The sequence below is a fragment of the Panthera tigris genome, chromosome E3, assembly GCF_018350195.1.
Source record: "Panthera tigris isolate Pti1 chromosome E3, P.tigris_Pti1_mat1.1, whole genome shotgun sequence".
Taxonomy (NCBI): domain Eukaryota; kingdom Metazoa; phylum Chordata; class Mammalia; order Carnivora; family Felidae; genus Panthera; species Panthera tigris.
In genome coordinates this window covers 39,307,840-39,321,939 of record NC_056675.1, presented here as the reverse complement: position 1 = coordinate 39,321,939, position 14,100 = coordinate 39,307,840, and the positions used below count along the sequence as shown (strand labels likewise).

At 64.6% G+C, this 14,100-nt stretch overlaps 2 protein-coding genes across 4 annotated transcripts; both read left to right on the top strand.

Moving 5' to 3' along the window:
- The first annotated feature begins 650 nt into the window (after positions 1-650).
- TEDC2 (tubulin epsilon and delta complex 2) lies at positions 651-4,727 on the top strand. 3 transcript variants are annotated; one of them, XM_042971447.1, is made up of 10 exons: positions 651-734; positions 825-923; positions 1,092-1,162; positions 1,264-1,669; positions 2,071-2,124; positions 2,744-2,837; positions 3,017-3,128; positions 3,217-3,318; positions 3,729-3,919; positions 4,174-4,727. In XM_042971447.1, exons 1-10 carry the CDS (start codon positions 709-711, stop codon positions 4,309-4,311), a joined length of 1,293 nt encoding a protein of 430 aa, XP_042827381.1. In that variant the 5' UTR covers positions 651-708; the 3' UTR covers positions 4,312-4,727. The 3 variants fall into 3 exon arrangements, with proteins under 3 accessions (XP_042827381.1, XP_042827380.1, XP_042827379.1); XM_042971446.1 differs by having other exon boundaries at positions 1,963-2,124; positions 3,732-3,919; XM_042971445.1 differs by having other exon boundaries at positions 1,963-2,124.
- Positions 4,728-11,001: 6,274 nt separating this feature from the next.
- NTN3 (netrin 3) lies at positions 11,002-13,381 on the top strand. The gene is made up of 6 exons (XM_042972337.1): positions 11,002-11,929; positions 12,001-12,189; positions 12,280-12,429; positions 12,575-12,625; positions 12,758-12,832; positions 13,041-13,381. The coding sequence occupies exons 1-6, from the start codon at positions 11,002-11,004 to the stop codon at positions 13,379-13,381; spliced, it is 1,734 nt and encodes a 577-aa protein (XP_042828271.1).
- The last annotated feature ends 719 nt before the right edge of the window (positions 13,382-14,100 follow it).

Below are 14,100 nucleotides of genomic sequence, written 5' to 3'. Positions count from 1 at the left end.
CACCAGCTATCCTGAGTCACTGAGGGTCCTCCATCCTGGAACTGCTTCCGGTTGCTTCTATGAGATCTGAAGCTCCACTCCTCCACCCCTCTGGATTCTAGCTCCCCTTGCACCACCCATCCTTCACCTGTCCCTGTCTAAACACACCTGCCCCACCTTGGACCTTCTTGCCCAGACCTGCTGTTCACGGGCCACAATCCCAGCTCTCCTGGACTTTCAGGAGCCTATGCTCAGGTGCCTACCTGATGCCACCTCCGAATGTCATCATATCACCAGCATGTCCAAAAGTGAACACTCCCTCCTCCCTAGCTCTGCCCCTAACACGCGTTATTCTCACCTCTAGGGACTGTTACCCCAGTAAACTGGGTCACTCGACGTCCCCTGCCCTGTGCTAGGTGGCCTGGGGTCCGCAAGGCAGCTCGGCCCCGCTTTAGAGCACCTTCAATAAGGACAGGCAAAGTCTACCGTAAGTGACCACAGGTGCCACAGTCTGTCTACCCATTCAAACCACAAGTCTGCGCATCACGTGAGGACCCTCTGCTGCCCCGGGGCCCTGCTCCGAACGGGAATGGCTGCGCGCCCGGCGGGGGCGGGGCTTGCGCTCTGGGCTCGGGATTGGGTAGTCCGGCCGGAAGGGGGCGGTCTTCTAGCCCGGAAAGGCCCGGACTTCCCGGAGGCGGCAAATCCGGAGGAGCCGCTGTCGCCTTCATGCTGCCCGCGGACTGCTCGCGCCGGTGAGACCCGCGCGCAGGGAGGGAGCGGGGCGGGAGGGGGCGCGGCGCGAGGCCGGCCGGGGTGCTGAGCCGCCGGTGTGCCCCTCCCAGGCTGGTGGCCGAGCTGCGGGACGCCCTGGACGCCTGCGCTGAGCGACAGAGGCAGCTGGAGCGGAGCCTGCGCGTCTCCCGCCGGCTGCTGCGGACCTGGTACGCGGACCCCGAGACCGCCCGGCCAGGCCTCCCTCGGGTCCTGGGAACCCCTCTCGGAGCCCCCGGACTGGGGCACCGCCGCAAAGCCAGGCGGCCCCTTTGGGGTCCCTTGCGCCTGAACCCTGCCTCTTGGCCGTGCCATGACTGTACTGTGAAACTTCGCAGGGAACCAGCCGAGACCCCGGCTCCGCAGCCAACCCCAGCGCCAGAAACCAGTGGAGAGGCCCCGTCTCCGGGTAAACTTCCAGCACCCACCTTCTCCTGGTGCCACTCCTGCTGTTTTCCGGACAAGCAGTGGTGAGTGACCACTGCACGCATGGGTCTTTGGTTTTTGCAGAATCCACACCCAGCTCTCAAGACCTCAAGGAGCTGGAGCTTCTGACCCAGGCACTGGAGAAGGCTGTACGGGTGAGAAAAGGCATCTCTAAGACTGGAGAAAGACACAAGGCCCTCAGCCTGAAGTCTGGGTCCGCTGCCACTTCTGCCACCACAGCCTCTGCCCCGTCCCGGCCTTCTGGCCAGGCTAGCTGTGGAGTCTCAGAGACAAAACCCCCCAGGGGCATCCAGCAGACTGTGGTGCCTGCTAGGGGCCTCCCTGAGTCCAGGCTCCTGTCAGTGGGGGATCGCACCTGTATGGGGAGAGGATCCCGAGCCACCAAGCCTGGACCAGGCCCCAGGGACCAACAGATACCCCCATCGGCTGCTCTTCAAGCCCCAGAAGCTTTCACACTGAAGGAGAAGGGGTAGGTTTCCCAGACTCTTCCCGGAGGAACTGTTGTCTCTTCTAGATCAGACCCTTGCCGGCAGCAGGAGTCTGGGATGTGGGGTGACAGGGAGGACAGGGCATTGAGCCCGATGCGGGCCAGGGGAGCCTCCAGGGTGCCATCCCATGAGACCCATGCCCCAAAGCTGGCAGGATGCAACATCACTAGGGCCTGTCCAGTAACCTGTTGTCTCATCCATATAGCCCAGGGGCTCCAAATGGGCTCTGGAGAGCCCGGGCTCTGCTCCTGGTTCCCTCTCTTCTCTCTGCCAGGGCAGACGTGGACTGCTGGCTCCCACAGCCACTCTGGAAGCCCTGTTCGGGGCTTGAGGGGGGCAGCCCCCAGAGCGCGGCTTCTCTGAGCACTGGCTTCCCTGACAGGATCCTGCTGCGGCTACCCATGGCCTACAGGAAAGCGGCTTCCCGGAACTCCCGGTAAGGCTGAGCGTCAGCTGGGTGGGGCTGGTAGGGGAGACCAGGGAAGTGTGGACAGCGGGGAGGCCGAGGCTTCCCGGCAGCGCAGGGCCTCCTCGGTAAGACTTTTCCAGCAGGCCCCTCTGCTTTGTTGGCTGGGTGGGACACTTTCCGAGATCAGCTAGGACTGCCCTCATGACCTTAGACTCTGCAGGCTTTGAAGCTAAGAGACCCCGGGTCCCCATTTGTCTTCTCTGTGGAGCAGAGAATGATGGTATCAGCTTCAGAGAGGTGTTGTGGGGGTTAAACACGACAGTGCCTTTCAAGTGTGTGCTGTGCCTGCACCCGGAGTTCTTTACCATTGTCCCAGGGAGGCTCCGGTACCAGTCGCTGCCAGCCTCTCTCCCCTTTCTCCTTCAACTGTCTCTGGGTATTTCCGAGAGTACGTTGGCTCTGTCGTCTCTTCGTGGACAGTGTCCTCTCAGTTTTCTAAGGCCTCCGGAGGTCCCTCCTGGCTTTCAGCAGAGCCAGACACCCCTAACTGGGGCCCCTCCCTGGCCCTTCCCTGCCTCCTGAGGCCCAGCTGGATGGCATAACTTCGTCCCTCTCTGGTTCCCGGGTGCCTGTGTGTCCGTCCCAGCCTGTGGGCCCAGCTCAGCTCTGCACAGACCAGTGACTCCATGGATGCCGCTGCCACCGCCAAAACCCAGTTCCTCCAGAAAATGCAGATGACTGTATTCTTGCCGGGCTTGTGGGACCCTCCACGGTGGGGGTGGGGGGTGGTCCTGGCTCTGAGCCTGGTGAGTTTCAGGAGCCACTCCAAGAAGGGCCAGAGCCATTCTGGGGCCCTGTCCTCGGTGGGAGGGGGAGGGGGGAACCTGGCCACAGAGCAGTTTCCCTGACCCGTGTCCAGTCCGGCGGGCCCGGCTCTGGGCTCAGTGCTGCAGCGGTGGAGGCCGAGGTGGGGCTCCTGCGGACGGCCTGTTTGCTGCTGAGACGGCGAATGGAGGAAGTGCTCTCGGCAGGTCAGTGGGCCCTGCTGCGTGTCTTGGGCCGGGGAGGGCTTGGGACTGTCGTGGACCTGACCTATGCTCTCCCTTGACTTTTGCATAGACCCTGCTGACTGCATGCAGGAGTACCGCTGCCTGCTTACCCTGGAGGGGCTGCAGGCCATCACGGAGCAGTGTCTCCACAGGCTGCAGGAGCTGCGTGCAGGTGAGACCCCCTCCCCACCGACACACACACCCCTCGGTATGTGCTGAAGTCTTGTCAGTGGTCGAAGTCCTGGAGCCAAAAGGCAGCGTTAACAGCTGCTCAGGAGCAAGGACACTCAGGGCAGGTCCTTTCTGGAGCCCCCCCCCCCCCACTGAACTGCCCCCCCCCCTCCCCTGATGGGCCCTGGCTCTGCGAACAGTCGGCTTATTTTCCTAGTCACTGAGGGTGGCGTGTGAGAAGCAGAGACATACCGGTCCCTGGCTTGCTTCGTGTCACTGGAGATGGTTTTTCACGGATAACGAGGCTTCGTCTAGGAGGCAAACCTTTGACTTTGCACTGCCCCCCAGAGGCAGATGGGGAGGAGGTCCCTGGCTGCCACCCCATGAGTCCACCTTCCCCTGCCTTCACAGCAGTGGTGGGACAGCAGCTGGGGCCGTGGCCTGTGGGGAGACGCCCCGGAGCCTCACTGCCCTGCGGAGGAGGAACAGACCCTCTCTGGAGCCCCCAGCTTCTTCTCTACTCCAGCACCCAGGAGTTGCAGACTCTAGAGGCCCTGAGGCTGCGGTTGGCCATGCTAGACCAGCAGATCCACCTGGAAAAGGTACTTCCGGAGTAGGGGCGTGGAGACTGGGCGACGGGGGAGCCGTGGGCTGCGGTCCATCTGAAGATGGGGCTTCTGGGCTTGTGTGCATGCTGACACAGCATTGGCCCAGGGGCAGAGCTTTAGAAGGTGGGAGGGGCTGGAACACATGCCTGAAGCCTGCCCTGGAACTGCCTCACGGGCGGGCCTTCTGTGAGCCCTCCCCGGACAGGGACAGGGCCCTCCTGAGATCTTAACTCTTCGTCACCCCTCAGGTCCTGATGTCGGACCTCCTCCCCCTGGTGGGCACACAGGGGCCACACTGGCTGGCGCGTTGCCGAGCTGTGCACAGCCTGCTTTGCGAGGGAGGGGAGCGCTTCCTCACCGTCCTTCGAGATGAACCTGCCGACTGAACCTTTCCCGTGGCCGGCTGCCACCCCCGAGCCCCGTTCCCAGGCCTCGGGACCCTGGCATGAGGGTGACCTTGTTCGGACACTGAGACTCTTGGGAGAGCACTCCCTGCCCCCCACTAGTTAACAGGGACTGAGAGGATTTCCGATGCAGAGATGGTGGACCCACCCTGGGAAACCAGCTCTCCCAGGTGGGTTGAGGACAGTCCCCTGGCTCTTCCTGAGGAACCCAGGGCCCTTCTCACAGCAGCTAAAGCGAGTAGTCAGACCTCCGCTCGGCTTCGCCTTCCCCAGGCTGAGACCGGAGGCCTTTCTGGGGCTTTTTGTGGTACTTCTGTTTCTTCTCGCTTTAGATCTATAAGCCGCTTGTGTGACATTAACACTACTTTGGCAAGTACGTATATTGAAATCACGCTAAGATGGGACTTGATGTGTGTTTTTGCTCACCGAGGCGCATCAGGTGTATTCACTGAGAACACGTACCAAAGGGAGGGAAAGGCCACTGAAGGCGAGCAGGACTGGGGACTTCTGCCAGCATTGGCCCCAGCACACCTGAAACCCCTCCCTCCAATCCCCTAGACTGTACTGGGCTCATGGGAAAACACAAAAGCCACAAGCCTATATCAGAGTGGGTGGGCACCGCGTGGCATCTGTGCTCACCAACCCCACAGCTGTTGCTGTGGCCAGCGTGGGCACACTCCCCCCTGCCTCCCCTGCTGAAGGAATCCTTGCTTTGTGGAACAAAAAACAACTTACAGGTCAAGGTCACGACCTCCGGGTTTAAACCAGTCACAGGGTTGGGCTTACTCTTAATTGCTGCTGTGGGACTTTTAGCAAGATTCTCAAGGGCCCAGCGTTGTCCTCACTGTCATTCTGGGGTTAGTCGTTGGGAGAGGTAATTGAAGAGACGTGACCACCCGTTGACCCGTGAGCTGGATCTGGGCAGCGGGAGGCTCCTCGCCCCCTCCCCTGTCCTCGGAATGTGGGTTCCACTTGCCTCGTCACTCCCAGGGGCTGCTCCGAGGACACAGCCTTGAGGTAGTGACGTGATACTTTAAACACCTGCACGGGTACACGGCTGAGCCCGCTGAGGGCCTCCCGCGACATCAGCCTTTAAGCTCTGGTGGGCGGGTGCCGCAGCCCAGGACACGTCTTGTAGGTAAGGCCCGTCTGCTTGTTGACCCCGCCACCCGCCCGGCTGGAGTGGCCTGCCTCCTCCTTCAGTCTCTCCCTGCCCTCTGCACGTGGGGGCCAGTGTCAGGTGACCCCCGGATGCTCCCAAGGAGCCTGTGCACCCACAGCAGTGGTTATTACCGCTGGGTCGGGGGTGAGGACAGATTACATAAGTGCTGGGCCCTGGTGAGGCCTGGGAGTCTGGTGTTCTTTAAGCCTTTACTGAGGGCGCCTGGGTGGGTCAATCGGTTGAGCATCTGACTTTGGTTCAGGTCACGATCTCATCGTTTGTGAGTTCAAGGCCAGTATCCGGCTCTCTGCTGTCAGCATGGAGCCGGCTTCAGAGCCTCTGTCCCCCTCTCTGCACCTCCCCCGCTCATCTCTGTCTCTCAAAGATAAGCATTATATTAAACAAAAACCGTTACTGATCACCTATGCAGAGCACAATCCTCAGAGCTGGGGCATTGGCCCTTTGTGTGGACAGCGATGAGCAATTAGGGAATAAAACCAGCCTCTGCCCCAGGGGGGTCCAGACCCAGGAAACCCCTGGAGATGCCCCGGTTTCCTGAGAGCCGATGAGGGGTAGTAGGTATGGGGGAAGGACCGAGTGATGTTGAAGCAGCCTCAAGATAGCTCTGGGCCGCAGCAGGAAGTCCTTCTTATAAAAGCCCCCACAGTCCCACAGGCCAGAAACCCTGAACATGGAATGCCAGGTTTTGTGGCCTGCTGGGAACCAGATGATAGACCAAAGTAGGAAACCTAAACCACTCCTCATTGTACTGAGGGGCCTCTAGGGACTGGAATAGCAATGTCCACTGCCCAGGGCAGGAACAGAGAAGGGAAGCCAAGAGATAGGGAGCCTGGGGACAGCCACCCCCCTCTCCTGACCACTGTCATCACTGTCTCCAGAGCTCATGCCCAGTTACTCTGATCTTGAGGAACCCTTCCTATCCAGGGTGAGTCCCACCACCACCCTGTCACTGGCCACCCGAAAATCAGTTTCCATAACCAGTGGCCTCCACCAAAATTATTTAATCCACCAGTTCACTGGGTTTATTGTGCACCTTCCCTACTGGACCTTTGCCCCATGAGGGCAGGGGTGCAGTCCACCTTGATCCCTGGCCAGGCCCAGATGGGTGCCCAAAGGTTGTGGACTCGACCCACCTATCAGGACCAGTCCTGGTGATGTCTTTGTGGAGGGCTGCCCTGCCCGCACCTGGGCAGGGAGGTGACCCCCCCGTAGCGTCTGGAAGGATGAGAGCAAAGGTCTGGGTAGGCGCCCCCTCTAGATTGCACCCGCCCACCCAGATTCAACGCCAAGCCAGGAGGCGGCAGCGAACTCCTCTCCTCGGCGTCCCGGTGGCGTCACCGCATCCCGGGCCAATCCGCACTGACGTGGCGGTCGAGGACGGGAGTGGGGTCTGCGCGGGCTCCCACACCCACCCTGAGCGCGGCCCCCGCGTCGGCGGCATGAGCGCACCCGAGCCCCCACCGGCGGCCCCTGCCGAGCCCCTCGCGTCCCCCGAACCCCCCGGGGCCCTGCGAGCGCTGCTTTTGGCCACCGGCGGCGTGGGGGGCTCCTGGCCGCGCTGCGTCCTGCCGTTCGGCGTCGTGGCCCTGGTGACCGGCGCCGCTGCCACAGCCATCACCTTCTCGCTGCGCGGACCTCGCCTGGACCCGGAGCAGGGCGTGGCGCTGGCCGCGCTGGGCGCGGGCCTCGGGCTCCTGGCCGCCGCCTTCCTGTGCTGGCACGCTCGGCGGCGGCGGCGGGCCGGGCGCGCGGGGCAGCGGGAGCCGGGGACGTCCTGAGCCCGCGCGGGCGGCCCCCTCCCCAGCGAAGTCACCGCGAGCCGGGCGCCTCCTCCCTCCGGACCTCGCCACGGCTGGGCGCGCGCAGCGCAGCGCGCGGGTGGCGGGTCGCGGAGGCCCCCTCCTTCGACCGTTTCTTCCCGAGCCCTTAGGAGGCCAAGGGCGTGCGGGCTACGAGACATTTCCCTGTGCTCTCCCCTATCGCCTCTCCCCCCTCCTCCCAATGTTGCTTTTCAGGGTTCTGCTTGGCGTGCAGAGCGGGTGGCGACCACAGAGAGAGCCTGCGTGGCACGGGGGCCCTGCCGGGGATGCAGGGTGCAAGAAGGCCACGGACTTGGCGGGGGCCGCGCTCCCGGTCGAGGCGCAGCGTGCCGTACGCCCCTCCCCCTGCTGTCTGTCCTCACTGCTGGGTTGGAAGCCCCTCTCGCCATAATAGACGCTCAATAAATGTTTGTGCCATGTGTGAACGAGTTGTGGCTTGCAAAGGTCTGGAGGGGACAGTAGGTCCTGGGCTAGGCCGGGAGTGTTAGATCAGTTGGCCTTTTAAGGGAAAGACCCCAGCCCCCTGAGGCCTGGGACGTCTGGCCCCCTGGGCCCCTTCTCCCCTGGATGGGTTCCCCGCCTGCCCCAAAGCCAGCAGCTGTCACTCCGACGGGGGGCGGGGGGGACCGTGCGGTGGGGATGGGAGGACTGTAGTGGCCTGAGAAGATGCGGGGGGGGGGGGGGGCGCAGGGAGGTGGAGCTGCTTCTAAGGTGCCAGAATGGGGCAGGACCGGCTGAGAAGGTGTGACAGGCTGGGGACAGGTCAGCCAGCCCTCCGGAGCCATGAGCCTGCACTGGGGGCTGGGCTTAACTCTCATCAGGCCATCTGCCAGGGCCATCCTAGGGGCCAGAAGAGAATTTGTGCAGGGGGGGGGGGGGGGGGCGGGTCATTGCAGGGAAGATGTGGGGCTGCCTGCAGCCTCCTCCCTGGGGAGCTGGTGGTACCGCCGCCCTCTGGGCCCGCAACTCGCAGCTTGCTAACAGGGATGAACACTGGCAGCAGGCTGAGCCCTGGGGGCCTCTTTCCACCCACACCAGAAACCACCAGATGTTCTGCAGCCCCTCGCCCGACTCAGGAGGAAGCTGGGCTGCAGACAAAGCCTGCACAGGCTGGCCCGGAGCTGGAGGGGAGCCTGCTCCCTGATTTCCTTTCTTCCCTCCTGCCAGGAGTCTTGAAGCGCACTCAGCCAGGGGCTCCCTGGAAGTTTGTCTCAGGCTCTGTGGAACCTGCATGTTGGGCCTGGGCATGACTCCCCACCGTGGCCAGCTAGTCACCCAGAAGGTTCTATTGCAGCCTCTACTCTCTTGCCAGGGCTCTGCTCATCCCAGGCTGAGTTGGACGCTGATGACCAGAAGGGATGTTGAAGGGGGTGGTTGGGAAGGTGCCAATTCCAAATGTCACTCATTCTGGAGCAGGATGTGCTGTCAGCTCCCTCATTCGCGCACCTATCTGTTGTTGAGGGGCATGTTTTTTTATCGGGAAGTTGAGGTGAGGTACTGTGGCACCTGTTCTGTGGGGCAGAGGGGACCCGCAGACTCCCCGCTGCTGCCAAAGGTGAAGGGAGAGAGGCAGCAGCCCCTCTGGCTCAATCCTTCCCAAGTCTCCTGTGATCTCATCAGCCCCTCCACCAACCCCCCCCCACCCCCCTGCATTTGTGCTGGAGGGTGCCTGTCACTTCAGGTGCCCCATCACCCTGTCTTCATGCTGCTCCCTCCTCTTCTCCTTTGGTTTCCCAGGGGAGGTCCCAGCGTCCTCCTGTCCCTCCCCTCCCGAAGAACACGAAGGTTCTGCTTCCCCCTACCCTCTCCTTGTGGGTGCTCGCAGTCTCTCTGGCCTGGCTGCAAGTGTGGCTCTGCACACACAGACACATCTGCATGGCGTCCTCGTCCTCCGCCAGCTGCAGGGCCTGGCCAGAGGTGAGCCTGCCATCTGAACCTTCAGGACTCAGACTTTCTCTCAGGTCACACATGTCCCTGTGTTCCCTGGCCCCCGTGCACGCAGCTGCCCCTTCCTGGGATGCTTGGCCCTGTCCATCAAAGACCTAACAGGGGAAGTGGTCTCTATCCAGAGCAATCCCTGGTCTCTCTTGGTTGGGTCACTGTCAGCTGCAGCTGCCCTTTCCCCACCTGGTGACCAGGCTGCCCAGCTGGGCTCCCACTTCAGGTTCTCTACCCAGACCTGCTGGGAAGTGGGCCAGGCTCAGGGGTTCTGACGCTGAGCCGTCTGTGACCAAGCCCTCCCCATGGACCAGACTCCACTCCCTACCCTGCACAGGGATCCTCAACTGCTGACCAAGCCCCTGAACCCCAAGGAACCCTATTACCTAGTGGGCTCCCCGGCCCCCACACACGGCTTCACTTTCTCCCTGCCAGCTCTGGGGGCTGGACCCATCATGGCGAGGCAATCAGACAGAGACCCAGAGATGCTTTGGGACAAGAGTTTGGCCTGATCTGGGGGTTGGGGGTGGAGGGGGTATGCCAATTTCATCACTTAGGTAAGCTCAGCTCAGACGGGGAGGATGCATCCTTCCTGAACATAAAGCAGGAGAGACTCCAGTCTGTAGAGGCCCTGGCTGCGTCCAACACCTAGGTAGCTCATCAAACCTCCCCAATGGCTCAGCAAAGTTGAGTCACAGGCATCTGTCCAGTGAAAAAACTCAGTCTCAGGTTAAGGAACCTGAACCACAGGACTAGAAGTCGGAGCAGCTTGGATTCAAAATCAGACGTGGTCCCAAAGGTGCGGTTTTTTTCTGCTCGTGCACACCACTGCCTTGGGGACATCCCATAACCACCAGTTCTGCTTGGCTCCCCCAGCGCTGAGTGTTGCCTGTAGGGACCCAGGGGAGCATCGGGGCACCAGCCTTCAGATCCAGAGCCCAGTCTGCCAGATGGGCCTGAGGGAGGAGGCGGCCAGACCCCCGCCCAGCACGTGGCACAGCCCCAGGAGCAGTCGGGGCCTGGATGCAGGCCGGGGACCCTGCTGGGTGGTCCCCCACGGGCTGCGTGGCTGAGCCGCCCCCTCCAGACCCCTCCCGCCAGCCGCATTCCTGGCTCCCCGGCCCCTCCCCCGGCTCGCGGGCCTCCCAGCCCCCTCCCCCGCTGGCCCCGCCAGTGTCTGAATCTGCTTCTGATTCCGGCTCTGCCGACGAGGCCCCCTCCCCTCTCCTCCCTCCTTCCCGGCCCGAGCAGCCCCGCCCCCGGCCGGGCCCGGGCTTGCGCCTACTGCGCCCCCCACCCCCTCCTGGCACAGCTCGCCCGTCGTCGCTACAGCCGGGAGGAGGCGGCGGCCGGGGCGCCCCAGGCCCCGCCCGCCCTCGGCCCTTCCTGGGAGGCCGGGAGACCTGCTCGACCCGGCCCTCTGTGGGTGAGTGCAACGGCGGGCGACGGGTGGGGCCTCCGCGGGCGGAGGCGCCGGGAGCGGGGGCGACTCCTGTCATCGCTCCAGGCCCAGCGGGAGGACGCGCCAGCATCCCCGCTGTTGCGCCTGGCCCGGGGCGTGCCCGCGGCTGCTCCCACCTCTGGGCCTCGGCTGGGGCCGCCCGGGATTGCTTGGCATTGCGGGCCAGCGGGCAGAGCCTCGGACCCGGGCTCGCTCTCCGCCCCCCACCCCCACCCCGAGGGCAGCAGCGTGGGGCCCGGCGGGCCGGCGGATCTACCGCGACTCCGGCCATGCCCGGCTGGCCCTGGGGGCTGCTGCTGACCGCGGGCACGCTTTCCACCGCGCTGAGCCTGGGGCCGCCGGCGCCCGCCGACCCCTGCCATGACGAGGGGGGCGCGCCCCGCGGCTGCGTGCCGGGCCTGGTGAACGCCGCCTTGGGCCGCGAGGTACTGGCGTCCAGCACGTGTGGGCGGCCGGCCACGCGGGCCTGTGATGCCTCCGACCCGAGGCGGGCACACCCTGCCGCCCTCCTGACCTCCGCAGGGAGCACCACAAGCCCTGTGTGCTGGCGTTCGGACTCACTGACGCAGGCGCCCTTCAACGTGACCCTCACAGTGCCCCTGGGCAAGGCTTTTGAGCTGGTGTTCGTGAGCTTGCGCTTCTGCTCTGCGCCCCCCGCCTCGGTGGCCCTGCTCAAGTCACAGGACCATGGCCGCAGCTGGGCCCCACTGGGTTTCTTCTCCTCCCGCTGTGGCCTGGACTATGGCCGCCTGCCTGTCCCTGCCGATGGCCCACCAGGCCCAGGGCCCGAAGCTCTGTGCTTCCCGGAGCCCCAGGCCCAGCCCGATGGTGGTGGCCTTCTGGCCTTCAGCGTGCAGGACGGAAGCCCACCAGGCCTGGATCTGGACAGCAGCCCAGTGCTCCAAGACTGGGTGACTGCCACAGACATTCGAATAGTGCTCACAAGGCCTGCCGTGCTGGGGGACACCAGGGACTCCGTGGCCATGGTCCCTTACTCTTACTCGGCGACGGAGCTCCAGGTGGGCGGGCGCTGCAAGTGCAATGGGCATGCCTCAAGGTGCCTGCTGGACACCCAGGGCCACCTAATCTGCGACTGCCAGCATGGCACCGAGGGCCCCGACTGCGGCCGCTGCAAGCCCTTCTACTGCGACAGGCCGTGGCAGCGGGCCACGGCCCGGGAAGCCCACGCCTGCCTTGGTGAGGCCTTGGAGGGCGGCCTGGGGACCCTGGACTGGGCCAGCCTGCCCCTGACCCATCCCTTCCTGCAGCTTGCTCCTGCAATGGCCACGCGCGCCGCTGCCGCTTCAACATGGAGCTGTACCGACTATCCGGCCGCCGCAGTGGCGGGGTCTGCCTCAACTGCCGGCACAACACGGCCGGCCGCCACTGCCACTACTGCCGGGAGGGCTTCTATCGAGACCCTGGCCGCGCCCTGAGTGACCGCCGCGCTTGCAGGGGTGAGCCTGCCGCCGGCTGCCTGCACGTCCTCACCCTCTGGGTTCCCACCTCCCCAGATGGGCTTCTGACCGTCCCATCTCTGTCCTCAGCATGTGACTGTCACCCTGTTGGTGCTGCTGGCAAAACCTGCAACCAGACCACAGGCCAGTGTCCCTGCAAGGATGGTGTCACGGGCCTCACCTGCAATCGCTGCGCCCCCGGCTTCCAGCAGAGCCGCTCTCCCGTGGCACCCTGCGTTAGTGAGTGACCCTGCCCTGCTTCCGCCACCTCAGCCGAAGCCACACCAGTTCTCCACACCCCCCCTCCCCGCTGCTCCCCGCTTGCCCCCAGAGCCCTACGAATCCTCCCCCTCAAATGCAGGCGGCTCTCTCACCCTGTCCGCAGAGACGCCTGTCCCTGGACCCACCGAGGAGAGCAGCTCTGTGGAACCCCAGGGTGAGTGGACACAGAACAGGGGCCCAGATTGGCATGACTGTGGGGGAAGGGGGCTTGGGGTTCAAGGAGGGGGAGGAGGAAAGGGCGGGGTAAGAAGGGAGGGATCTGTGCCAGCCTCCACACCCCCTCCAGACTGCGACGTGCACTGCAAACCAGCCCGCGGCAGCTACCGCATCAGCTTGAAGAAGTTCTGCAGGAAAGACTACGGTAGGCCTCCTGCCGTCACCTTCTCACCGTCCCTTGACCCTCCCTGGGCCTCCCACTGTCGCCGGCCCCGCCCTGTCACCCCCCGGTCCCCTCTCTGTGCCCCCCTCCCCACACCGCGGGCGCCCAGAGCTCCTCCGCGCGGCCCGCCCCCTCCCGGCTCCGCCCCGCCTGACCCCGCCCCATCTCGCCCTCCCCCCGCCCCCCTCAGCGGTGCAGGTGGCGGTGGGCGCGCGCGGCGAGGCGCGCGGCTCGTGGACGCGCTTCCCGGTGGCCGTGCTTGCAGTGTTCCGGAGCGGCGAGGAGCGCGCGAGGCGAGGGAGCAGCGCGCTGTGGGTGCCGGCGCGGGACGCGGCCTGCGGCTGCCCGCGCCTGCTGCCCGGCCGCCGCTACCTGCTGCTGGGGGGCGGGCCGGGGACCGCGGTCGGGGGCCGGGGGCCCGGGCTCAGCGCTGCCCGCGGGAGCCTCGTGCTGCCCTGGCGCGATGCGTGGACGAGGCGCCTGCGGAGACTGCAGCGGCGCGAGCGGCGGGGGCGCTGCGGGACGGCCTGAGCCCGCAGCGCGGGCGCGGCGCTGCTTCCACGTTGAGGCGCACGTTCGTCCGGTGCATCTGCCCGCAGAGGAGTCTTTGCTGGCGTCGCGCGCGTCGCCATCTGGGCCCTCGCCCCGACCGTGCCCAGCGACTCCCTAGATGCCACGCGCCCATGCCTAAGAGGGGTGTGACCGATGTAGGGACACCCCGCGCCGACACACAGGGATGTGATAGCCCCAAAGAGCTGCTTCAGGGATCCACTGGGCAGTTGTCATCCCAACGGACTCCTTGCCCGCCATCCTCGCATTATCTTCCCCCTCCTACGGGCCCTGTGATGGTCCAAGAGGCTGTGAGCCCCCTGTGGGGCCGAACAACATATCGAGGCTCTGAGAACACTCTAAGGGATGCTGTGACCCCCAGCCTCCCCACCCCCACCCGTGATGTCGTGATCCCTCAGAGAGCATTTTCACCTTCCTAAAAAGCACTGTGACCCTCTCCCAACAGATATGAACCCCTTTGTGATGCCAGGACCCATCTAAGGTCTGAGAACACCCCCAGGGCCGCGGTGGCTCCAACCCCCACGGACTCTGATCTTCAGGGAGTGGTCTGACTCCCCAGGAGGCACTGTGGCCATCACAGACGCCTGTGGACCCCCATGGGGCTCGGTGACACTGGCTCCCCCGCCCCCTGCCAGGACCCGCAGAGGGCGCTGTGACTCCTCCCCCAGCGAGGAAGGCAG

What these genes read in the sequence shown, in the direction of transcription:
- TEDC2 (XM_042971445.1), top strand. Translation starts at nt 709, where the DNA reads ATGCTGCCCGCGGACTGCTCGCGCCG. An exon ending in CCCGCGGACTGCTCGCGCCG is followed by an intron (nt 735 to 824) that starts GTGAGACCCGCG and finishes TGCCCCTCCCAG; the next exon opens with GCTGGTGGCCGAGCTGCGGG. An exon ending in TTCACACTGAAGGAGAAGGG is followed by an intron (nt 1,670 to 1,962) that starts GTAGGTTTCCCA and finishes TCTCTCTGCCAG; the next exon opens with GGCAGACGTGGACTGCTGGC.
- NTN3 (XM_042972337.1), top strand. Translation starts at nt 11,002, where the DNA reads ATGCCCGGCTGGCCCTGGGGGCTGCTGCTGACCGCGGGCACGCTTTCC. An exon ending in TGACCGCCGCGCTTGCAGGG is followed by an intron (nt 12,190 to 12,279) that starts GTGAGCCTGCCG and finishes CTCTGTCCTCAG; the next exon opens with CATGTGACTGTCACCCTGTT. An exon ending in CAGCTCTGTGGAACCCCAGG is followed by an intron (nt 12,626 to 12,757) that starts GTGAGTGGACAC and finishes CACCCCCTCCAG; the next exon opens with ACTGCGACGTGCACTGCAAA.